This window comes from Eurypyga helias, unplaced genomic scaffold, assembly GCF_000690775.1.
Source record: "Eurypyga helias isolate BGI_N326 unplaced genomic scaffold, ASM69077v1 scaffold29076, whole genome shotgun sequence".
NCBI lineage: Eukaryota > Metazoa > Chordata > Aves > Eurypygiformes > Eurypygidae > Eurypyga > Eurypyga helias.
In genome coordinates, this window is record NW_010256463.1 from 6,486 (window position 1) to 32,869 (window position 26,384).

Sequence of the window (26,384 nt, forward strand, 5' to 3'; positions counted from 1 at the left end):
AAATGGAGGAGAAGGGAATTTTTTTTCTTACTTTGCAAAACTTTTTCTTTAGTGATTTTCCCTCCAAGGTTTTGTTTTCATCCAGATTTTCTAGTTGATTCCAACTGTAACTCACTTGGAAATCTCGCCTTTTGGAAGCCTGGGAATTTAGGTTATTGGCTGTTGTCCATTGCTGATTGCCTGCTGGGAAATGAAGTGGTATTGTCGATTATTGTAATAGAAGGCCAATTTTTCCTTTATTCCTACACTGATAGATCAAATCTAATTTGTTATACAGAAAGAGTTCCATACAAAGATCATGGTGTGTTATTTACGAAACCTCAGACCATTGTAGTCTATTGTAGATGCAGAGCAAATTTTTCTTTTAGCCATACAAGAAGGATCTGATAGCGGTATTAAATTTCAGGTATAGAAGTACAAAGAACATGCTGTGTGGCAAAGCGAGTGCACGAACACAGTTCGTGACTGGGAACTAGCACCTCCGTCTGCTTGGTCCGTTTCACTCCCCGTGTGTTTTCTACATAACCTAAGCAATTCATACTTTTTATTTCCATTTCTCGATGTGCGTAACAGCAAGAGTAATTTACCTGGTCCATAGGGTGTATGGACAAGGCTTTGTAAAGTGCTCAGAACCTCCCTCTGGCAAAACTCAGCTTATCTTCAGAGTGTTATTTATCAGCTCCAGCGGCTCTGCCTCAAACACTGAACTTCTTTACAAAGGTATTAGTGCCAGGTGATTAATCCCTTTTGTCGTAGGTGTTTTCGCTTTCCTAGTTCTGTTACACTAAAAGCTGGCCCTCAAGCATCTCTCTAGATGAATTTGACAGCACTGGAGGAATGACTTCACTGTGTTTAAAACTTCATTTTGTATGATTACCGTTATGTTCGGGACTCTACGGTGGGTTTTGGTTTCGTTTTTTTTTAATGTGACTCTTTGTTTTACAGATGAGGGCAGGAACGCAGTTGACCGTGCAGGTGGTGCACATATTGTAGTAGACCATTTAAGGTCACTGTGCAGTAAAACAGATCCAGCCAGTGAGAAGCTCTTGACTGTCTTTTGTGGCATGCTGATGAACTATAGCAATGAGAATGGTAAACAACACCGAAAATTTGCTTTATGTCTACCAGGAGAACAACTCCATTAAAAAAGAAAAAAAAAATTTAAAGTCGGCTGTAGATGTACATTGTAGATACTGAGTTATTCTGAAAAGATCGAGTACCTCAGTTCACATATACGGAGTTCCATTTCAGTAAAATTAGGTTCCCAAAAATATTTTATATGTTCTGATGCAAGTCCATATAGCATATCGTATAGGGTTTAAAAATCAACATCTGGAATTTATTTCTTTGTCTAAAAGCAATGAGTGGTGGTGTATCATACGCCTTAGGAAAAAAAACAGATTTACAGAAGTAAACTAGAAAGCTACGTTGAGTCCTCTTTTCTTTCATTTAGTATCAACACCATAAGACTAATTTGTCGCAGACATGCAGTGTTGACTTGTGGGTGATTTGGGGGTATATATGCCAAACCGATTTTCTTAATGATTTTTCTCCTTGTGAAATGTAAATAAAACCACATTACTTTCTTCTAAGATAAATGGGGAATAATTTGTGTGTATGTTCCACACATTCGTGTCTACAAATTATGTTTATGTTCTTTATCCTATTAAATAGAGATGTTTAGGGGCTGGGACAAAAACACAAGATAGTAGCTTAAATGAGAAATCCTTGACCACTGAGTGTAAGAAAATAGTGTTCCACACTAGCTGGAGAAATGTGCTGATTATTTTAGTACCTAGTTTGCTTCTGCAAGCGAGCGTGGTAACATGCCAAAGCATATTTTACAGCATTCACACATTTCCAAGTTTTTCAAAATTTGAATCTCTAGGAAAACTGGAATAAACAAGGAAAGCTAAACAGCCTGTTCTCCTGACTTATAATGGCACTGATTGCACATGTAGTTAGCTAGTCACATTGTTTCTTCAATCATGCCCATTTCCTGAATTGTACTGGTTTATCTTAGGAAGAATTAGCTTGTTTATTAGCTGCTCACCATTTCCTTAAAGCTATCACTTGCTTTAACTCACTTCCCAAACCTATGTCCCTGAAACTCTTCTACTTTTCAGGATGGTCCATAGGCCTAATATTTTTTCCTTTACTGTATAAATTTTTAATCTGCTTTATCCTATCTTCTAGCATAATTTCCTTGTGTGTTCTCTGTACTATTTCTCTGAAGCTTATTCTTAGTGTTACTTGTCCACTTCCAAATGTCACTGTTTTGTGTCTCATCTCTTTCTCTTGTTCTTACATTCATTTTTTTCCACATATTACCTAAGAATACTTGTTTACAGTACTTCTTCCTTCTTCTCCAAATAGCAACTTTCTAGTTTCTTTATTTCATATAATTTTCAGGAACTGTTCTGCTTGATGTCTGCATGAGTGTCACATTTTATTACCTTTCATAGTGTTACCTCCATATTTTCTTTATTTGTTAAAATATTTGGAACAAATAGATATTCTCACCTCTCAGCTATGAGAGTCCTCTGTATTATTTAAGACTAATAAGCATCCAGTATATTTGGTAGCTCAAGACAGACCAGTCCAAAAGCACTGTATCAGTTCTCCTTCAGTGACCAAGCTCCCAGTGGATCTTGCCTAGGAAGACTAATTATGAGATAAATCTCCCAAACAAGCAGCTTCTGAACACTTTAACTGTTATGAACATTGAATAAATGACTCATTCCATCTAGTAAAATAGCTTCTTCTGATGCAGTCAAGAAAGCAGTTGTGTAGTTCAGTGACAACTAGGAGGATTCACTAGCTGCTCCTCACTCTGCTAAATGACATCTTTCATCTCGCACAAACTAAAGAGCTGTTGCGGTATTCACAGGAGCCACTGAAGCAATGTCAGAAATGAGAAATGCAGGAGTATTCCCAGATCCTGGATCTGGGTGCACACCACCGTCCTGTCCTACCACCACATCAGGGAGGATGACCAAACCCCACTTCACCTTACCCCACATACTTGGTGGTCTCCGTGAGAAGGAACCTTTCGGTAGGGACCCAGCTGCTGTTTGGCCCAGCACCCATGGGTGTGCTGTGTAAGACTTGTGTCCTCTAGTTTCATGGTGAATTTGCCCACTGACTGGGGCAACCACTGAATTAAACCCCAAATAACCTGCCAAATCAATATTTAAAAAAAAAAAAAAAAAAAAGTCAGAGGATTAAATTTTTCGAAGAAAACTCCATGACCATACCTGAGGCATGTGCATGGAGATACAGGTAGTTGGCCTGTCCTGACAGTTTTAAGAGCCACAAGTACAATTGGACCATAGTTGTGAACTGCTCTAAAAACATCACCTGTGCGCCATCGTAAATTTTCAGGACAACAGTCAGTGTCAGATATGAGCCCAAGACAACCACTTATTTCCATGCGTTGCAGCATCAGGGGGGTAATATTCTGAGTAAATTCAGCTCTTTCTTGACCTGATAAACATGAAAACTCCAATTGTCCTGACAGTTAATTGTGCTCACAGATCAGCAGATACCATTTTCAGGATTTACTTTAAAAGGCTTAATCCTATGTTACTTGCAAAGAAAATAACCACTGCATTGGTTTTGCTAAAGGATGAGGAGTATGGGATCGCAGCCTGGAGTTCCAGATTGCTTTGTCAGTAGTTATGGAAACTAATTGGACAAAGATAAAAGAAAAAAATACTGGAAATACAAGAAGGAAGTGTTTCAGTCTTTGAAACAGCATTGCCACCTTCTCTTTTCTTCTTTCTGTAATCTTTTCCTGCTTAGCATGCTCTGTTACAAAATTACAGGTGGGGACTTTGAGGATTTCTTTACTACTTTTAATGACTCACACTCCTAAGTTGTACTATCTATCCAGATAAGGATGATTATGGCACATTTGGTTCTTAGTTGCATCTAATTACCTGTAAACACCCTAATATTTTCTGATCCTTAGCATTTTATGAACAAAAAGCATATAAATTGTTTTATTTTATTCTGAACAGTTTGTCATTCCAAGTCAAGTAATCATCCTCTTTTTCCAATAGCTACTACTTTATTTTTGATAGCTACCAACTACCTTGGTTTTTTAACTCATACTTGAGTACCTCAAATTTTTGAATTACCATAGGGGTTTATGGCACATGACTTTTACAAAAATGGCAACTAAAAGCAGCCACAAGTAATATTTTCTTTTCCTAAACAGAGAAAATCAATAGAGCATTCTTGCATCTCGTCCCAATTCTGGACACTCGGCTCTCAAGTGTAACTCCATTCATAATGCTCTTGTTTAAGCTTTAAAACTAAGATTCCCTTTCCAAGGTTCTTGTGCCATCTGCTCGTGTTCAGGAATTATTTTTGCCTGCTGTCTCTCTATTTCTCCTTTGCCTCCTTGGTATCTTACCATTTCATTAGTCGCTACAGTGTTAACAGAACAAAATCAGCTTTGGCATCTCTTGCAGTTCTTTTAAGCTTATTTCAAATTTAAAAAAAAAAGCTGTTTTTTAGTCATATCGCTAGAAAACTGAGGGTTTTTCTGACAGGACACATCCCTTTGTTTTCAGCCCAGTTTCTGTGGACCCTCTCTGTCATAATCATGTTTTACTACCCAAATTCAGACAGACACGAACTGCTCATCCCTGCTTTCCATTATTAGTTCTTAAAATGCAGAGTTACAGGTGTGGCTATGAATGAAACAAACACTTCACACATGTTTGTGAATGTTTGTCCTCACAGATTAATCCCAAAAGAAGCAAGTCTTGACGAAAACCTATAACTCTTCTTTCTTTGTTAAGCTATGCAAACTTTATTTGAGGTACAGAGGACCCATGCTTAAAGCTGCTGTTTTGGCACCCTTCATCAGGTTCAATAAGTTCTTGTGCTTCTCCCATTCTGAAGACTGTTACCAGCAGTAGTTATTCTGCAGATCTCATGATGCTGTGAGCCAAGACTATTTACAAGTTAATCGAATCAGCCTGTAAGGTAGCTCACTGTCTCAAGAGACTTACAAAACAAACCATGAAAGCATTTTTAAAAGAAACAGAAATGATGGAAGAACTAGGACAATTGGCTTGTTAGGTAGTCAAAGTGGAGATCAGAAGTTAACTGGATACAGTATGCACATGTGAAAGTATACATGTATTCATATATATGGGCATATATATGTAGGTAAAAATAATTATCGATTGCTTCCTCATCACATTTCATATTAAACTTCAGTCTGTCTAGGTTGTCTTTCCTTCAGTGCCTTTGTAAAATGCAACATTCTGATGTTAAATCATGCAACTGCCAAGCCTTTCTTATTCTCACAAAACTCTTAGCAACTGCAGTGAATGTTGAGGACTGCTGTGCACTGATTGCCATCTGCAGAAGCTATGTCAATATACAAGAAATGAAAGGGAGATTTATGGTACCATTATTAAGGTCTAACAGCAGTATTTCAGTAATGCTTCCTTCTGAGACTTACCTTTGTTAATTTTCATGCTTGCCGTGGTTTTTGTGTTTCATTTACATCACAGCTAAAGATGTCTAGCATGCTTTGAAGACCTAAATGTACAAATGCAGAGTAACCTAAAGCATGTAAAAAAGCAGATTAAAAGTATGTCTCTTAAACAGTGAGATAATCAATACAATCACTGATACATTATATGATGATTTAACATAGATGTGGGGATTGCAAGCAGGCTTCTATAGGGTTTGAAGTTACGCCACCAATTTGTACAAAACAAATTTTCTTTTAGCATTATAATCAGTTACTGATGAAACACAAAATTACTAGTTGTTTTCTGAAATAATGTCCAAAATCATGAGCTAGTCTAAATCAGCATTTTAAACTCAAATGCCCCAATAAAGTTCTCAATTTGGGATATTCTCCCTAGATCTTACTATTTGGAGTTTCCATCTGTGTCACCGAAGGACATGGAGCCATTGAAATGCAAGTTTTAGGTAGGTAATTCTTTGTGCTGGCGCATGTATTGATTGCCTTTTATCTACCTGTATATGCATCTGTACAGCATCACTGTCAGTGCTTTTCACCCCAACAGAACACAGAGGCATCTCATTAGTGCAACACGTGACAGCAGTGTAAAATTTGAGAGAATTTCTTCTGTGGCTTTAAGTCATAAATTCAGAAGAGGCATTCAGTTTTTCATGCTTCCTGCTCACTGTGCATAACGTTCTGCTTAGGAAGCTGATAGAAATGCTGTTTCATCCCGAGACACGATGTTGCCTGGCTTCGTGGCTCCCTTTAGTCCTCTGCCAGGCAACTGCTTGTGGGATGGATGCATGTGTCCCCCGAATTTGTCTCCTGCTCTGCTAGGGCCTTAACACTTCCTGCAGTGAAAGGCTGACGTACATAGTTACTCCAAGTGTCTCTGCAGGCTTTCATAGGAGAGCTTGAGAATTGCTGTCAGTCCTTTAGGCTGAGATTGAACCACTTCATGTTTTTAATTTCTCTGAACTAAAAAGTGCTGTAGGTCTCCATACCAGTGAGAAGCCTAATGCTTTTCTCTTGAATTTTTCTTAGTAGACTTGGCTCTTGTATTTACTGGAGAAAGAGCTTCCAATTGCTGGTAATGACAGGTAAATGACAAGTTGAGAATTTGTATGGCAAGCCCAGGCTTAAGTTTAAACATAGCAAATAGCTGCTGGCAGCCTTTTATTTTTAAAGGTTTTGCCTCTTATGTAGCTCAGTGACTCGCAGGGCTACCCTGTCTTTGGCGGAGGAGAAAATTTATCCTTTTGCTTACCATGGTTAAGACATCAATATTTACCTTATTGGCAATTCTTCTAATCCCATTCCTACCACTGCAGACCATTCCTGTGCTCAGGTGCCATCCATCTACTCCAGGGAAGTGAGAGACTGGTATGGAGTCAGGTATAATACCCAACTTTTGACCCAGTACAATTGTTCTTTCTTGGTATATTTTCTTTTCCTTTTTTCCAGCCTGGGAATTCTAGAGGCCCTTTAATCAGCATGCTCCATGCTCTCTTGAACAACAATCTATCCTTTATTTGGCTCTTAAGATTCCTGTTCCCTTTCAAAGATGGATATGGTTTCCCTTTTTCCACTCATCTCCTCCTCTGCACTTCTTATATATTTTGTATTAAGAGACAGACAGCAGAAAAAACAACCCTGCTCAAAACAGAGAGTTTATGTTTCTGATGTCAGAACGCTTTGCCAGATGATGCGCATATAGTTAATTGTCTCTTTGTCCATTACACTCGGATAAAGCAATTTTAGAATGACTAAAGCCATAGTCTTGTAACAAAACAATTTCTTCCCACATAATTTTCTATGGCATTTGTGGTTTGTGTCTTTGTTCTCCTGCTCTCCATGACTACCATTTTTCCTTCAGAATTTTTAAGTGTCTGCAGGGGACAATCACAAGCCAAGGACAAAACTAGATTATTTACCAGTAACTTGAGTTCTCCTACACAATTATTTTCTCCACAGAACCATTCCAGCTCCCCCCTCCCCCATTTTCCTATTAAGAGATAGATTTTTGCAGTCAGTTTGGAATGAAGTAGGAGGGTACAGCTGTGACTCACACATCTGCTGGAGGTAAAATGGCATTCAATGCATGCGCTTGCGCAGTTCCTACTTACCTGAGGTTTGACGGCTTCAACAGCTCCTTAATGTCTGACACGGCACTCTCAAATTTCTCTAAAGACCACAAACCTGTGGAAGAGGTAACACACACCCCACCACCACCACTCCCCAACAAAAAAAAAAAAAAAAAAAAAAAAAAAAAAAAAAAAAACCCCAAAAAAAAAATTCAGTTACTGGTAAGTAATACAGTTTTTATTAAAGATGTCAAGCCATGAGGATTCCTGCTCATTCCCAATAGCCTGTAATAAACCATGCCATTTATTTAGTTAGTGTAACAGATTGACAGATATTAGAAAATATTTTTAAAAAGAATATAAATGAACGAAACATACCAAAATCTTTTCATAATTTTACAGGAAAATTTCAAACACACTTTGCAGAATCTTGAAGGCAAAGGGTTTTCTGAAAGCATGAGATGATACTAAATTTGCTAGACTTAAGTTGTAATATGTTTTTATCTCCCTGTATAAATCTGCAATTTTTGTGGCTCTGATTTCACAGATATAAAAGCTCTAACTGACTTCAGTTGCTCATAATGAATTCCTTAAAAAAAAAAAAAAAATCAGCTTCCCTGTAGGTGTTGACCCAAAGTTAAAGGAAGTAATAACGACTCTCATTAATTCACTGGGCTGTGGATCCTTGCCTTTTGAGTGTGTAACCTTTAAACATAGTTAAAGTGCTTAGTAACAAAGGAAAAAAGATAAGGAAAGTTACTAAACGGCATCTGGTGTGTTCATGTCTGCTTCATTCTGTTCAACTGTGAAACAATGTTTTTCTTCTTTGCTGTGTTATAGGTAAAATGTGTAAGAGAATATATCGTTATAAATAATCCTTTAAATCAATCATGTTTCTGCCTAACCATCAAAGCATCTTTCTATTTGCAGACATCTAGGAGCAATAACTTTCTTTCTTGTAAATACTATAAACTTTCATCCTATGCAAGAAATTATCAGAATGGCTTCTAAGGACTTTTCTTGAACCTTCCATTTTTTTGTCTTTATTAAACTTTCTTTTTTCTCAAGCTCCTCATAATCTACATTGTGACTTCCTGTGTTTATGAAACTTCTCATGTTTATTTCAGTGCCAGTTTATATTCATTCTAATTTTAATTTTCCAGTTTTGATCTTGAAGGGAAAACAGTGTATAGGAACATGCTCTGAGATAAATAATTATTTCACTGATGTAGTTTTGTTCGATGTCAGTCAGCTAGTCTCAGTGAGCGCAGAATCAAACCCAACACGGACTAGGAACCCGATAACGGCAAAGTTATCGGTGTAACCCACTATACCCTATGACCATATCAGGAGGGAATATTTCTGGGAATATGTCCCGTTGCCAGGGGTAGGAGGAATTATGAGTCCATCAAAAGTCTGGACTAGATCCTAAGTGTAGAGGAGTAAAGGAGACAGAAATTTTAATGCTGCTTAGCCTAGAGTTTGCTTTGTGTGAAAATGCTTTTTTTTTGTTGTTTAAAGAACACTACTATGAACAGAAATGCTAACTCACTGTTGTACTTTCTTTCTATATAGATACCCTGCAGTCACAGCTTATCAATATGGGTGTTATTCCTACATTAGTGAAATTGTTGGGTATTCATTGCCAAAATGCAGCTCTGACAGAGATGTGTCTTGTTGCATTTGGCAATTTGGCAGAACTTGGTAAGTCCACAATATTAATCTCAAATTTACATCAAGTGCTCGTAAAGTTTAATCTTAAGACTAACAAAAGCCTTAACACTGATGCTTGTTCCATTCCTTTTGGTACACTCAAAATTTAAAGCAAGCAATTTCTGCTTATTGTCTCTAAAATCTATCGTCGTCTTTTTTTTTTTTTCCCCTTTCAGTAACTGACATTTATTTGGGTACTTAGTACAACCTTATGTTTTACGTTAACGTTCTTCAGTGCAACTAAGCATATTTTAAATCATCTAAACAGTATTTCCCAAGTGCTGCTACTTACTGTGAATTATTTATTAACAATATAAATAATGTATCCTGGTGTATTTCCACAAAGTTTTATTGGGATTAAATGTGGCTGATGGAAATCACTCCATGAAACCGAGACAGAGACATTTCATAAATCTGCCTATATAATATCCTTTTACATGTATACTTTTAACATGTTCCAGACTAAATATTGCATGTATAAACTGTGAATACTACTAAGCTGTAATTTTTAGGGAGTTTGGTTACAGCTCCATTTAAGTTGAAGCTTGTGGTCCTGTTTTGAATCAGTGTCTGCAAGTGGATTAGTTTTCACTGGAATTCCACCAAGTGTAAACCAACAGGGTGTTAGGGCCCATGTTTTATTATCGCTTGTGGTTTATACTGCTGTTCTTCTGCTGACCCTATTCAGTGAAATTTTAGTCTTATGAGGGTTTTTTTGCACTGAAGTAGAATAATACAGCAGTTTTGTCATCCTGTATTTCTAAGAAGATTCAGCAGTTCAGAATACAAAAAAAGATAATCTGTGAGTTTGTATTATTTGGTGGCCTGAAGTTACTCACAACTGTCCCAAGTTTACAGATTTCAAGACCAGAGAATATCATGTTATCCAGTGTAGTCTGATCGTACACATAATACCTTTGCTTATAGCAGACAAGTCTGCTTAACAACAACAGAAAGAGCCAACAAACCATCACTGAAGAAATTAATAGATCAGAGATCTTGGAGATGTCCACTATATCTTGTGTCTGCACAGCAGAAAACACAGAAAGTTGTATACTAGTGCTAAAATGCAACTAAAACCACAAGGATATTAAACATAACACATGATATCATCACTGAGAACTACATTTGCTTTTCCTCTTTGGAAAGGTCCCGCTTTGTCCGGTTGAATGATAAGTACCATGGGAAAGAAGCTTAACAGCAGCTGCTTCCCTTCCTGTTCCCATACACTGAAATGATGCTCGTTCTTTAAGATTGGCACAAAATTAATTTAGCTTGTAATACCTTAATCTCCCTTGAGCAATAGCTTAGTCAATCACATTGTAATGGTAATATTTTATTTTTGCCTTGTAACTTCAGGGAATTTTATTGTCAGGTTGTCATTTTTCATCACTTAAAAGACAACTGCATTCCACAGATCCCTTGAGAAGCATTATATGAAACTCTTATTCTGTGTCAAAACAGGGCAGAAGCCCAATAGAGCTATGATTCGGCTTCTGAAAATACTGGGAAGGTCAAAAATCCACTTAGAATATGCTATGCAGTTACGCGTATTGAGAGAAAACAATAATGGGATGTGCACAAAAGGGTCTAGGTTCATGCTTCTCCCAGTCCGTAGGGCCAATTCTACATTTAAATAACCTCTAACCATCCATTAGAGCAGCAGCAAAGGTGCTGGAAGTTTTTCCTAACTGCAGATGGCCCTCAGGAGGTGGCACCTGGAAAATGCAGAGCACCAGCTGTACCACCTGCATCCCCTGTAATACTGCCAGTGAGGAGGGATAAGATACAGGCAATTGGAGTAAGAGATGCTTTTGTTGAATCTGTATTTGAAGAACCGTTATCTGCTGGCTAATCTCCTGGTAGCGGGCTGGCCCATGTGTGAAGCTGCTTTATGCTATCCGTGCAGTATGAAACGGCCCTGCAACAGCCACGCACAGATTTCAAAGGAAATGTCACCATCGTGAAACCGTGTAAATATTAAAGCTTTCAGTACAACTCCATCTCCGTTATAGAAAATGCAGTGTATCTGTTGGTCTTCCTCTCAAGATGAGGGGAATCAAAGACTTTGTATCTATTTTTTTGTTACTTTACTGTTTCTATAGCTACCTTTACATTCTATTGAGCAGAAACAGCCCCACCGGCCTTGATCCTATATTTATATATTTTTAACAGCCTTAATCATAATCAATTCAGGTCAGTAAATTTGTCTTAAAGCGTTAGGCATTTTTCTTTTCATTTAGTGACAAGCACAAGTCTGTTGTTCTTGTCTGTGAAGAGCACTATTAGTCATCTTACTGAATAAAACTGGTAATAAGGAGAAAAAAAATAGTCCTACCTTTTGATGGGGTTTATTTACTCGATACTGAATTTTTCCTTTTGCTTCACAGAGTCAAGTAAAGAGCAGTTTGCCTACACAAACATTGCTGAAGAGCTTGTGAAACTGTTCAAGAAGCAAATAGAGCATGATAAAAAAGAGATGATTTTTGAAGTTTTGGCTCCCCTGGCAGAAAATGGTGAGAATTTGGGGGGTTTTCTTATGCCTTTTTTTATTCATTACCTTATATGTATTTTGGTATATCTGTGTCTTTTTCAGGGACTAATTGCAGAGTAACTGTCTGCCTCGTTCAGACACCGCCATGGTTGATCCTTGTGATGACAGTCTTATATGAAGTGAATAGGTCTTAACTGTCTGGGCGTATGACAGGAGCCAACGCACTGTTGATGCTCATTCCAACTCTGATTCACTCTGGGATTATGTTATATTTTATTTCCCTGTACCTGCAGTGGGAATATCAAAAGTTACTCTTTAGAGGGCTTTACAACATTTGTCTGCAAAACACTGGTTCAAGCGTTCATAGTCCGTTACGGCACTGGGACATCGGTCATTGCGTGATTTCCTGGGATCGCAGAACCACTGGCAGTTCCAATTCCTATGGGCCTATTTAGCAAGGGGCATGTTAATTGTAGAGCTCAGAGCTGGACACCCTCCCATGCTGTTCATGGAGTGATCTCATAAATCTGATTTGGGTGTGTGGTGGCGTATATTGTGGTAGCCCCAGGAGACGTGAGTTTCATTCATGGCTCAAGCCAGAGTGAGAAGCGATGTGTGCCAAATCACCTCTCTGGGATGTTCCTCCCAAATGAGTTCTGGGTGATCTGTATCATCTGCCATCTGCCCTTAAAGGAAATGAAGAAGTGAGTTAGCAGGTAGCGCTGGACTGACGAGGGAAGCCCTTCCGAGTATGGCAGGCATCACAGTATGTGATGGCTCTATAACCTTGTTTTCATCACCTCATCATTAAAGCTTGTTAGAATGTAATAAATTATTAGAGTTGTAAACTCTGAAGATTTAGGATTTACTCTCCTCCGTTGTACACACACGTTCTGCCTGTATCTGGTTTACCAAGTATAAATCAAGACAAACTTTTACTTCAATTTAAGAAGTTACTTTGTCTCTCAAGTGGTATGTAAAAACTGGATTCCTTTTTTTCAGTTAAAAAGTGCATATCTTGCCAAAATACCTGCATTTGTTGCATAACAACAAACAAGTTCCTCTGAGAGAGTTCCATCCCTGGAGACTGACACAGAATGGTTTCCAAACTTTTGAGAGTTTGACATATTTCAGTTCAAATGCTTAATTTTTCTTAGTCTGTGTTTTATAGTCAAAACAGAATTTGTTAAGTTCACTGCTGCTGAACACAGCTCAGGTGCTTGCCTCTTACGAGGTAGTGGGCTGAACTCTTCCACTGTGGATTCGAGGCATACTTAAATGAGTACACCATGCAGGTACTGTTTAGGTGCTTTTGATTGTAGATAATCAGCAGTAGGTCAGCAGGCACAAACATCTAAACGAAGCATTTGCAGAGTCTGGATTTTGGTAGCTGGGGGCTTTTTGAGGGTTTGTTTTGTTGTTAAGGACGCTGATGTAGGGATTTCAATTTCAAATCGCAGCGTACCTGCAACCTCGTGTTCTGTAACTAAGAGAACTCTTGTTTTTTAAAGTACCTCAGGGCAAAAGTACCTATTTAAAAAAATCCCAGCTGGATGTTCTGCATTCCCTAACAAAGTTCATGAGAAGGTCAGCTGCTCTTAAAGGAACAATGAATTTCACTCAGACAAAAAGCCTAGTGACAACAGGAAACAGTCACATCCTTCACCAGAGGCAGAACACTTCTCCTCACCCAACTGTCACTTGTAAACTATGTGAAAAAATTATTTCCAAAGCATTGGCCTATTAAAATACTTTAACTTGGGTTAAAGTCCTTATTGTTAAAACACCATTTCATGCAGAAAGCTAGGAGAAATGCATTTGCTTGCACATTTCTGCTTAGGTTTGTGACTGCTTTCTAAAATCAGCGTGCAGAAACTACCAGAATCACTTTCACGTAACAAAAAGATGTAGCACAGCATCAGACAACCTGCCATTCCCGCTTAACCGACAGGGCGTTTCGGCCTGTAAAGGAGATTCCCAGCTCTGAGTTCATAGGGAAAAATCTGTTGAAGACTGTTGTTAGTAAATATACTGCTCCCAAGTCTTATTTCACCACCTGAAAAACATGGTTTTTCTTCTATCACAACAAATTTCTCTCCCAGCCCTGCCTTTTGGATTTGGCCTTAGTGTACTCTTTCTGCCATTCGTTCAAAGGGCTGCAGGAATCTTGGCTCAGCTAAAAGAAATGGGTGATTACTTGCTCTGAGATTTCATCCAGAAGTTCTGTATTTTACACTTGCATGTCTCAGTGAAGTCAGTAGCTCTTCTGTACATGAAATAGAAGAAACCACATTTGTTCTGCATCACAGTTGAAAGTCCTCAGAAAGCCCAAACGCAGCACAGTCCGTATTAGTCTGCTGCATGATGACTGAGATGCCAGAAGGTTGCTGCAGAGAAACACCCTCATTTCTGAGAGGTGAAGAGCAGCTCCACACAACGTCAGCACAGAGTTGTGCTCTCAAGGCAGTCCAGAGCCGAGGGAGCGCCTGGTAGATGAAGGAGTTGGCCCTGAGAATTTAAAATTTAAGACTTGCAGTTTTAATCGACACGAGTTTTCCGTGAAGCCATTGACATCACTGCTTCTCACAGCCTGTCCGGCGCATATGTACAATAGATTTATTTAAAACCATGATTCTGACTCCTGTTATCCATGCTGTTCCTCAGATGTCATTAAACTGCAGCTGGTTGAAGCAGGCTTGGTGGAGTGCTTACTTGAGATCGTCCAGAAGACTGTGGACAGTGACAAAGAGGAGGATATCGCAGAGCTTAAAACAGCTTCTGATCTTATGGTTTTATTATTGCTTGGAGGTAAAGTACAGTGTGTCACTACCTTCTGTAAAGCAACAGCAGATACCTGTAATGCCATTTGGCTGCTGAATTCCACTATTTATTAATTTCCTAAATAACCTAGTGTACCTGCTACCTGCCAGTTAACATTTGATGGGTCAGATTTTGTCTCATCCCATTGCAGGACTGGATTAATTGTACTGAAGCCAGCAGAGCTTCACAGATATAAAGAGTTTTCTCTAACTTTGACTTGCTGTCTGTGCTTTTTACCCCAGATGAATCCATGCAGAAGTTATTTGAAGGAGGAAAAGGCAGTGTGTTCCAAAGAGTACTTTCATGGATTCCTTCCAATAGCCATCAGCTACAGCTTGCAGGAGCATTGGCTATAGCAAATTTTGCCAGAAACGGTAAGAATATGCCATAATAGCTTATGTTAATTTATCTGTGCCCTTCCATCATGCTGCCTGTACACCTACAAACAAAACCTGCGTGTCGCTGTAAAGCTGGCATTGAGCGATACCGCGACATCAGTATTTTCCTACTTTACTACCCTGAAAAGCATTAAGCCTACTTTAAAAGTACCGCTTCACCTTTGTAGAGAGGTATAGGGGATTTCTGCCTTCTTCAGAGTTTCTTCTGTCAGCCTTCTAAATTTGTCATGAGCCCTGCAAATCCCGTTGATGACGGTGCCTGAATTCTCAACAGTAAAATCAAGAAAGGAGCAAGGAAATGACCCTTCTGTGCTTAAAAAGGTCTTGTAAAAACCTTGGTAATAATCTTCCATTCACAAGTGACTTGTCTCATCTTGCACAGACGGAAACTGCATCCATATGGTGGATAATGGCATAGTTCAAAAGCTGATGGATCTGCTAGACAGACATGTGGAGGACGGAAATGTAACTGTGCAGCACGCCGCACTGAGTGCTCTCAGAAACCTGGCTATTCCCGGTAAGCCGCGCTGCGTTGCTCATTACCCGAAGGTGAGATTCCCACTGCAGCCCTGCAGGGAATGGGAGCAGGAAAACTGACTGACAGTCCTAGAGCCAGGCCAGGCCGCTGCTTTTCATGTAGGTCCACCATCGCTTTCATGTCTTTGGCACAGCAGTTGTGACCAGCAGTTTAAAATACATCCAGGCCTATTGACCATCCTTTGCCACTTGGATCCCACAGTATCAACCACCATTAAGGAAAGGGCAGCTGTGCCATAAGCAGGGAGCTGAGGAGGCCTTGACGTGATTCCTCAATCCTTTCTGTGCAAGGCACTGCATTTTTGTTTGTTTGATTAATTTGGGATCTCTCTCACAGCTGAGAGTCCCCACCAGAGAGCAGAGCCCACTTCGTCAAAGCACTGTAACTTCCTCAGGCTTTGACAATTCACAGATTAGAGCTGGAGGTAGACTGTTAGAATAGCCAGCCTGTTGCTATTAGTTACTGTTTGTAGGCAATAAGCTGAACGCTAATTGTGTCATTTTTAATAACTTAATTTGCATAAGTTTTGATTACCCAGCCACAAAAGGCAGAGCACATGCACATACAAACAAAGCATGTCTGGAATACTTGCGTATACTTTCTCACACCATGCCAGAAGTAAATTTTTCATCCATTTAAACCTTATTGTGTATTGACCAACAGTACCTTTCTGAAATTGGTCACGCATGTATAACTAAACCCATGCAGCTTTAGTGGTACACCATGTGCTTACCTTTCTCAGGCAAGTAATTCTATTAACTTCCACCAGTCAGCAAGCTTCCCTGTAGCCTGTGCTCAAGGATCTCTGCCAGAGACCTACGCAAGATTTAACATACATTCTAGAAAAATGAGCAAGGAATATCTGCCCTCAGGGATTGCTTGTTAAACACTACTTTGAGTAAGTACTTTTTTTCCCCAGTACAATATTGGACCAAGTTTGCACCTTGCGTACATTTCAGAGAGCTCCATGAAAGTGGAGGATTTCGACTAGTGGAGGGGCTGAAAGAGAGCTTAGGGGGGGTCAGTACAAGGACTACAGGCTCCAGGCACGTCAGGCCACAGGGGTTTTCGTATGAAGTACTGGGACCAGGCAGGAGGTTATTCTGCTGATTAGATGCTTTACATCCTTCACCTGTACAAAACAGAAGAGCGTTGTTGGAAATCAGAGAGGTTTCCTCATATTTCAGGATGCAAGTACTAGCCTGGCCTCCTCCTTCATACATTTTGTGGAATATGCCTTTCCTAGACCAAGGGGGATAGCCTGGCCTTCAGTTTACGTTTAGGCTGAACACTGGAAGTTAGATGTGCGTGCTAGAAAAAAGCATGTAATTTCACACGTGCATCTTAGCAACCACGACAGTTTTCCACAATGCAGTATTGCCAGCACACACGCGTGTTCCTCAGACTCTGTGTTCACAAGCTATTTTTCAAACTATGTCTGTAAATCTGCTTCAAGACTGTCTTGGAAATAAACTGCATCTTCCAGAAATGTTCTTGAGATCATTCCTGTTCTTTATTCATGCAGTTGTAAATAAGGCTAAGATGCTCTCAGCTGGTGTTGCGGAAGCTGTATTGAAATTTCTCAGATCGGAGATGCCCCCTGTTCAATTCAAGCTGCTGGGAACATTAAGAATGTTAATAGATGCACAAGGTAAAAATAAACTGTTCTCTATGTTAAGTGATTCTCTTTGGTTCAGTCTGTGATACGCTGCCAAGATTCTTAAAAGAGTGAAGCAAGGGGTTTTTAAAAATTTTATTCCTGAAGTCTTGGAATAAATCTAATACATATGCAAAGAGAGAGGAATGTGGGTTGATTTTTCTTTTTAGAACTCTTAAATTGACTACCAGGGGCCCTCAGAATAGGCGTCAAATGCTTATTTACTTTTGTACTTCAGAGCTCTCCTACACTGTCACATTACGAGTATGTATTGAGGCATGAGTGTTTTAAGCTACCACTCCTGTTCTCTTCCTGCATTCCCTGGCTGTATGTAGCTCCTCGGAATGGACTAATGCACTTGTTAATTGATAAACCACAGTTTCAAAATGAACAAACACCTTTCAGTTTAACAGCTTGTTCCAGGATGAGGATTGATAAAAACAGGAAGTCCACTAAAACCAGAAAGTAGTTAATGAGATAAATTAGCCAAATATTTATTTTGGACTCAGCCCTGCAGATTTTTTCAGATCATCTATTCTGGTTCTAGCAAAGCTATTAGATATGAAATAGAAATTCATTGAAGAAACTTATGTGATTTATAGTTAAAAACCCTAATCCATCTGACCACCGCACTCCCTTTCCTGCAGCAGTCCCTTCTGGTTTTAAATTTTTGAGCTAGCTCACCTGGAGGTGACATCACCTGTATTTTTCCTACTGTTAATCAATGCACAAGCCTCATTAACTGGACTGGTAAGTTGTTTTCAAAAACTGGGTTATGAATGATTTTCTGTATTTTGTTTCCATTTTGTCTGGCTTTAGTTGCTTCCATGCAACCCAGACTCCCCAGAGTTAGTGCAACCTAGTGAAGTTCTACTTAACAAACTCCTCCTAGTTAGTAACTTTCAGCTTATTTTCCTAGCACTTGCTTACAAAAGTGACACCTTCTTTGTTGTGTTGTTGGCTCCGGCACCGTGTAGCAGAAGCAGCTGAACAGCTGGGCAAAAATGTAAAATTGGTGGAACGATTGGTGGAGTGGTGTGAAGCCAAGGACCACGCAGGTGTGATGGGAGAGTCCAACAGACTACTTTCTGCACTTATACGACACAGCAAATCAAAAGTAAGTTGTTGGTGGGAAAAGACAGCTTGTAAGAGTTACCTCTGCCCTTGGTATCGGCGGCCGAGGCCTCCGACACGTGATCCTTCTAGAAAGCCAGGTTGGTTAACTCGTGTGCTACATCTCCTCTGCCTCTAGAACCTGCCTGTCAGGCACACACAACAGCTTTAGATGCTCACTGGAACCACATAATTAAAAAGAAAAATTGAAACAAAGCAAAGCCAATTTCAGAGTGTCAGAGCAGCAGAAGGAACCCTGTTAGGATTCACGTGGCTAAGTCTTGACTCTTTTTTCCGTATTGTACCCTGTAGAAGTTCAGCATGCTGTATTTCCTATGCTTTAATGATCCTATGGATGAAGAATCATTGCCCTCAGCTGTTATGATCTTGCTATATATTTATAGAAAATGGAGATGCAGAAACAGTCTGTCCCCCTACTTTTCATATAGCACATCTCAGAGTTTAAGATTCTAATGTATCATTAGAAATGACTATTTATTCCAGATTCTACAGACGTTGCTCATACATGGCAAAAGTATGCCATTAAGAGAAACTGCGGGACGGGCGAGTTCTGTCCCATCACCGTGCACCAACCAGATACCTTCACATAAGCAGTCCACAGCCCTTGCTCAGGAGAGAATTAGGCAGAACAGGGCCTTGGAAGGGACAGAAAGCAGCATCTCCTCTGGAAACAAGCTGTTTCTGGCTCAGAGCTCATTTAGCGCGCTCACTGCTACAAACACAGGCTGCATGGCTGCGCTTAAACAGCAAGGGTGATTTGGTCATCGCAGACTTGTGACCTCGTCATTCACGCTCGGCGTTTACCGAGTGAAAAACACATTGTGGGCCTGACCTCTACTGAGCCTCTCCAAAAACAAATCAGCAGGACTTCCAGAGATTTAAATCTTTGCTGATTTCTAATACTACTGTCTCTAATGACCATTCGCCCTTTTATTTTCAGCCGCTAAATCTGATCAGGTTTCATTTTTTCCAAGTTCTCATTTTTGTACACTCTCCCCTCACAGTCCACAAAATGGCATACACACCAATACTCGCTGGAGGAAAACAGAATTCAGTCCTAAACACAGAGAAACTTGTGATGGCATCACATAGGGATTAAAATACAGAAGTTCACAGAATTACCCCAGATGAACATTTGTGTGGTGTAGGTACTCACAGGGGAAACCTGACTGGAAGAGAGAAACAGAGTTGAGAGGGTGGGTTTTCTTCATGCTTTTACTGCCCTCTAGGTTTGAACAGGAGTACAACTGTGTGATTCCTGACAGCACTTTAAATTTGAATCCGGTTTTTGATTTCAAAGGATTTGGGGTAATATTTACAAAAGTGACAGTGGTTCAGAGAACTTACATCTCATTCTAAAAACAGAGGAGGTACTCGTGAGTTAAGGCACACTAGCACCAGACCTGACTGCTGTCATCTCTCCTATCTGGTACTGCCTTTTAGGGGGCATGTTCACCTACAAAATAAAAAATTTTCATGTCAGAGGTGCTGACTGATTGGTTCACAAGGCTTATGTAGCCCAAATTCCACATCAGTTCAAATAGAAATCAGCAGTTCCCAGCTTATTCCATGAAGTCTCAAAACTACCTTGGAGTTGCACCAGAAGAATCACAAATAATGATTAACGCATTACGCAGGTAAAGAAAAATATAAAACTACTTATGTGCCTGCATACCTTATGGCATTCAGAAAAAACACCGATGAAATTCTGTCATGAGGTTATGACTTGTGCCACTAGCACCGTCAGGATGATTATCTAAAAATATTTCCCTTTGCAAGGATATATTGTGTTCGTTCCTTGCATAAAGGATATCACTGCACAGCCCGTGCAAGCACTGGAACATAAATCCTTCTAAACATATCTATCAGCTAATGAGTTAGAAAGGGTTATATGCTTCAAATGGAAATTCAACATGTTGATTAAAAACGTAAATCGAATTCTCACTTCAAGAAGTAACTATTTCAAAACTTTGTGCACCCACAGAACAAATAATGATGAAAACCAAACCCCATTTCCTCAAACAGTTACCTTTCATGCCAAGTTGCCTGATTTTCAAGCAAACATTTTGCAAGTATTTTTGGGACATATAATGGTGAAAACATTAGTTGCATCTCACTTTTTGAATGATAATTAACAAGTAATCAAAGACCTGCAGATACCACAAGTCTTTGTTATATATCTAAATCAGACCAGATTTTGGACTTGAAAACAGAATCCCAGCTATGTATTTTTAAACTACTTCAAAGCTATTTTAAAACTGCCTCAAAGCCATTCAGCCCAGTCAGCACTTTAAGCACACCGTTTCTGTTACACACGGTGTAACGTTTGTGATCTTGCCTCTCTGAGCATTTGGAAGAAAATTCTGAAAATTCAGAGAGAGAGATGAAGGATTTGATAACCTTATTAAAACTGTATTCTTGTGTCTCCTTATCCCACATATATGGTTTGTTGGGTGCTTTCGGTCCGCTGCTCTCAACATCCCAATGTACAGAAGGGAAAAACTAGTCACCTCTGAACACCAGCGGAGTTCGGACACAGCAGTGGGTGCACTGTTGGGGGATGGGTGGCACACCACGAGGACTTGAGTTGCACAGTATAACCTGGAAAAGCGTTTGTTACGTGTGTCTTAACTGTGTGGTTGACTGGCTTGTGCAGGAGTCTGAGCAGATAATTTAGAGGCCCACACGTATGTACGCTTATGCGTAAAAGTACTATATGTGCGTAAAGCCAAGTATCCTTACCCAAAGATAGCGGCATCCACGAGACTCGTTATTTAACACCATGTATTTGTTATTTGATACAGTGTGTGAAATGCAGAATTTTTTCATTTCTATGTAATTTATTTTAGGATGTAATTAGGACCATTGTACAGAGTGGTGGCATCAAGCATTTAGTAACCATGGCAACCAGTGAACACGTAATAATGCAAAACGAAGCCCTCGTTGCGCTGGCGTTAATAGCGGCTTTAGAGTTAGGTGAGTATCCCAGCGGTTAACCCTACCCGTTTCCTTTCCGCTCCCAAGAGAAGTCACAGAGGGAGAGTTGCGCCAGTTTCTTCCGCCACGTAGAAAAGCCTCTGTGGACATACATGACAGTTCATGCAGGCAGAGGCAGGCAACAAGGTTATGGAAGACTGGAGTGCGCGGGTAGTAACGTGTCGGCTCCATCATTCTGGTAGCTGACCATGTGATCCAGAAGGGCTCTTGAACACGACTTTCAGATTTTTGGTAAAACCCAAAAGGGCTCAGAAAATCCTACTTTAGAGCGGAGACGGTGACCTGACTGCATTCCTACACTGGAATGGATAATCCTTTCTTGAGAGGGCTTACCAAAAAGCTTTCACTTACCTAATTAGCGAGAGCTAGAGAATGCACACAGAGGTGGGTGCTGCCCCCAGAAGTCTGTTAAGATCCACAGAAGTAACTGCATGCGAGTTGCCGTACGAAGGCAGAGATGGTTACATGTCTTGACCTGTCTTTGTAGTATCTCACCTTACCAACCAAAAAGGTAAACGCCCAACAGAGGTTTCAGTTATCCTGTTTGCTTGCTTATTAACTAGGGGAGCTAACTCAGCAAGCAACGTTACCTATTTTTCTCTTGATTTCCTCTCTTGCCAACGTGTGCTAGAGAAATGCTATGTTCTCCCTCCAAATTGCTGCCGGTGCATCAGGGAATTGTTTTAATTAAAAAGAAAAGCTTTCCTATTGACATGAATCATCTGTAACCCTTCTTTGTCTTGTCTTCAGACATTTAAAGGTTACAAGCTTCGTTGCAGTGTAGAATGTTTCTTAGAAAACTACAGAGGAAATAACTCACGCTCTGATCTTGAGAAGTTTTTCACAGCCTTTACAGTGGACACTGAGTTCCCCCTACTATAGAATCAAGGATTACACCATCTGTATTTACGGAGACAAAATGTCCAAAAGCCAGTTCAGGCAATGGAAGGCTTGGCTGAAATGCTGCAGGTGCCGGCCTGAATCACTAGAAACCCTGGTGGCTTTTCCATCAGCTCACTGCATCTACTGGATTTCTGTCATTAAACTCTGCGACTGCCCTCTCAAGCAGTTAGGCTGTTTTACATTTTTATAGAAAGAGCTTTGATTCCCATCATTATTTACGTGCTTCGGTTTTATGCCAATGACTTAGGTATCACAGCACCACTTTCAGTCAGCAGTGTTTCAGTAAATGGCTCATACACAGAAGCATCAAAGCAAGTGGCACTTCCAGACTTACAAATTTTCACTTGTATTTCAGTCACTGCTGAAAAGGATCTTGAGAACGCTCAGCTTGTTCAGATTCTACACAGACTGCTCTCAGATGACAGGAGTGCTCCAGAAATAAAATACAACTCCATGGTGCTGATCTGTGCCCTTATAGGATCTGGTGAGTATTCAGGTGGGGCTGCTTTCCCAAGAGGTTTATGTATTTAAACTTAGTTTGCTCTTTTAGCCTGAACACGCCGTGTGTGCAAACACACCCTGAGATTGGTTCTCTGTTCACAGTGAATGTGCACGAGAGGGTTCCGTTTACTATGACACTTTACGTAGAGCATTTATTTACAGTGTCAAGAAAGAGGCTGTGACCTCGGTTTTGGGTATTAACTGCAAATTTGGACCCTGCAGGGCCGCTAACTCAGGCTGCAGGTGACAGGAGAAGCGAAAGGCATTTAAAACTACAGTATCAGGCTCTCTTTGCAAACGTGCAGATAACAAGAACTTTCACCCTTAGCTGCGAGCTCCCTGTAATTGATGTGTGATGGATTTTTTTATTGGTCAGCTTAGTCAAGTAAGATTCAGTGGGATTTTTCAGAGGGGCACCTCACCTGTAGTATTAAATTCCTACAAGAATGATAGGAAACAAAGATACAGGTAGGATTTGCAAGGACACATTTGCATACAAACGACTTCTTAGTACGGTACGTAGGCTACAATCCTGCTTTAGGAGGGATCCTCACACTTACCTCGCTAGGAACAGGCCTTCCCTCGGCAGCCCTCACACGCTCAGCCCACCTGGCACAACCTTCGTGCTTGCTTGGAAAGACGAGGAGGACATGCTCTGACACACAGCAGGGCTGGACCCTAAAATCTGATCTCTCCGAGCTATCTCTCTGTTGAAGGTCAGGTGTGCTGAGGATGGCGTAGCAGGCTGCGGTTTGGTAGCGCAACTTCCCACCTGTGTGCGGGCAAACAAAAAACACCCAAACAAACAACAAAAAAAGCACGATGTATCATGGGGAAATTGGATTTCCAGCGGAGGTTTCAAGAAGTGGCTACGGTTCGTTCAGTTCTTCTAGTAGTATTTCTCTGTGGAAGTAGAGCAGATTTCATTCCGTAAGGGTTTCCAGAAGTTCCAGGCAACTAAGCTGACACCTGGATCAAGTACAGCAAGGTGGAAACTCAGAGCCTGTCTGCACACAACTTGCCCAGTGTGAAGCATCTGAGGGTTCCCCAGAGAAGAGTTTACAGCAATTCAGAAGAATCGATTAGAAGTTCTCACAGCTATGTGTGTGCTGTCTCTGTAAACAAAGCTGCTTTTTCTTCCTTAAAGATGGGTTCACCATGCTCACTGCAGTTGTAACTCTGGTGGCCTGTACATCCATGTAAGTGAATGCTCTATTTCTGACATCTTAAAGGAACAAATACTTGGATTTAGGGCAGTTTATACATCTCGGTATATAAATATTGTGCTCAAAATTTACTGGGAGCTGAGGCTCGTTAGCAAGCAATAACTTCAGTGAGAAGACACATAATTTAGTTGTTACTCACATCCTTCTTCAGCCATTCTGTGCTTGGGATTATCCATCCCTTCTAGAGCAGAAGCCTTCCTGCAGGGGCTCCCCCTCAGCCTCACTGTGATGACCTTGTGTGTATTCTAAAGTAACTGACCCCAGAACAGTTCCATGAAGACTGGAAGTGGTTGCAGGGGTTTCATTATTGGTAGGTTTAATTCTTCAGTGACTGCTGTTGGTACTGTCCTTTGTTACAGGGTGTCTGGCATCACACCTGACTTGATATTGCCAGCAGCTGCGTGTTACATCCTTATATCCTTTTGCCATCTGGAAGTTGCACTTGCAGCTGAGGGAATGGATGGAAAGAGGGAATAATTAGAGGACAGTGGATAATGGAAAGATGTAACCAAGACTCAGCGAAAGCAAGAGTGTTCGTAGCTGCACAGTCACTTCTGGGAGTGAGGGTCTCCAGGCTCACGGGAATCTAGATGTTAAGCAGAAGTACTCAGCCACTGCAAAGCACAGTAAATTCAGCCCAGTAACACGTGCTTAAACACAATGGTGTCGCAGGAGGCAGCGAGCAGAAGTGCTTACGCAGCACAACCACCCAACAGCTTCACCGACACCGCTGCTCTGGGTATACAGGTCCCCAGGTGCCCAGCAGCGTGAGAGTGCCCAGCTCGTACACGGCAGGGTCTCAGCTGCACGAGAACTGAAAACGTGTGGACAACAAAGTAGGTAGGAAGGGAAACAAATGTCAAAGTTTGCTATAAAAAAAAAAAAAAAGGTAAATGTGCATAGCACAGAGCACTGGTAATCTGAAACAGATGGTTGGGATTTCTCCTGGGAGGCTCAGGGATGCTCAGGGATTAGAACCCCAGCAGCAAAACCGTACGTAGGTGTTGGCTGCTGAGTAGGAGCGCACTAGAGTGCCCTGAACAGGGCATGAAACAAACCCAGCGGCTTTGGATCTCAGCTGCGAGATGCCGAGAGTACAGGGCTTGGAGAAACTCACTAAATTGCTCAATTTTATGGGTTTTTCACAATCTTTCCGTATTAATGCAAAGCACAGTGCAACCCAGGATCGGAGTAGTAAAAAGGTGTCACAGTTTCGAGCACAACGTGAAGTGCTGTGCACGTAGGGCCGGCGCCACGTGTCGTGTTGACTTCAGAGCTGGGCTGCGGGTGGGTCAGTGAGCAGTGGCCAAGCGGTGATGCGTCCGTCTCACCCGCCTGACACCCCCACGCAAACCGCCTGAGCTGACCTGGCACAGACGAACGAGGTAGCGAACCTGTTGGGGCAAGCTCACTTGCCGAGGCGAGCTTAAAGAATAAACCAGAAAAGTAATTTCACTAAAATTACTTCTAAGCATCTGTTTGGGAAGGCAAGCCAGGAGGGTTTTCTTAACTGCCTGCAGCAGCTTCATCCTTCATCTCTACCTGAAATCTGTGGAGACTGAGCATGCCCCAGGCCCTGGGGACTCTCTCGCCATTCTCAAAAGCCATTCAAAATGTGAATAAAATGATGACGTGCACACATACACACAGGGTGTGCCCGGGGCTCAGCCGGAAAGTTTCTCACACTCGCCAATCTTTTCTGTTCTTTTGCCCATCTCATACAAGCGCTGTCTCTTCTACTGTTTCTTTTTCCAGAACCTCTTCAAAAGGAAGTGCAGAGCATGGCGTTCCTAGAAGTTGTATCAAAACTCCGCAGCCACGAGAACAAAACTGTTGCTCAGCAGGCCTCGCTAACAGAGCAGAGACTCGCGGTGGAAAGCTGAGGAAGGTCTTGTTTCCCATGCATCCCATCACAGGTTTCACCTTTGTCCTCTGTCCTGCTGCCGCTCCTGCTCTGTTTTCCATTGTATCACTCGTGCATGCGTGTAGCGTTCCTCACACAAATCCATGAACTGCCGTAGGTACCCGTCCAAAAAGGTTTCTACAAATTTGTAGGTGGTGTTCACACGAACCTGTCTCCACCCGTAACTTGTTCTACTTGTATTCTTGTTGCTTGGGCCACATAGTAGAATGTGCATGTTGTAGTCCTATGATGACGTAGAAGTGGTACTACACAATGACTCTTTCCTCATGCCCCCCTAACTGCATAACGGTGTACTACTAAATTAGGGACAACACAAGATGCAGCAAGTCCAGAGTAGCGTGCTGACGATAGCGTTAAGAAGTAAATCTAGCTCCATTTTTGGTGCTTTGGAGATTCGGGTTTCAATGCAATGTACTGCTCCTTCACTGGTCTTGCCTATTAATGTCAAACTCGTGGTACCTAGAGGAAACAAATAAAAATTTCAGTGCTCTCACTTTA

General features: G+C 40.9%; 1 protein-coding gene across 1 annotated transcript; it reads left to right on the top strand.

Moving 5' to 3' along the window:
* Positions 1-881: 881 nt before the first annotated feature.
* Positions 882-26,384, top strand: RAP1GDS1 (RAP1, GTP-GDP dissociation stimulator 1). The gene is made up of 11 exons (XM_010153677.1): positions 882-1,092; positions 9,157-9,285; positions 11,685-11,810; positions 14,453-14,596; positions 14,851-14,982; positions 15,389-15,523; positions 17,070-17,195; positions 18,179-18,318; positions 21,185-21,311; positions 22,591-22,719; positions 25,718-26,384. The coding sequence occupies exons 1-11, from the start codon at positions 882-884 to the stop codon at positions 25,843-25,845; spliced, it is 1,527 nt and encodes a 508-aa protein (XP_010151979.1). The 3' UTR covers positions 25,846-26,384.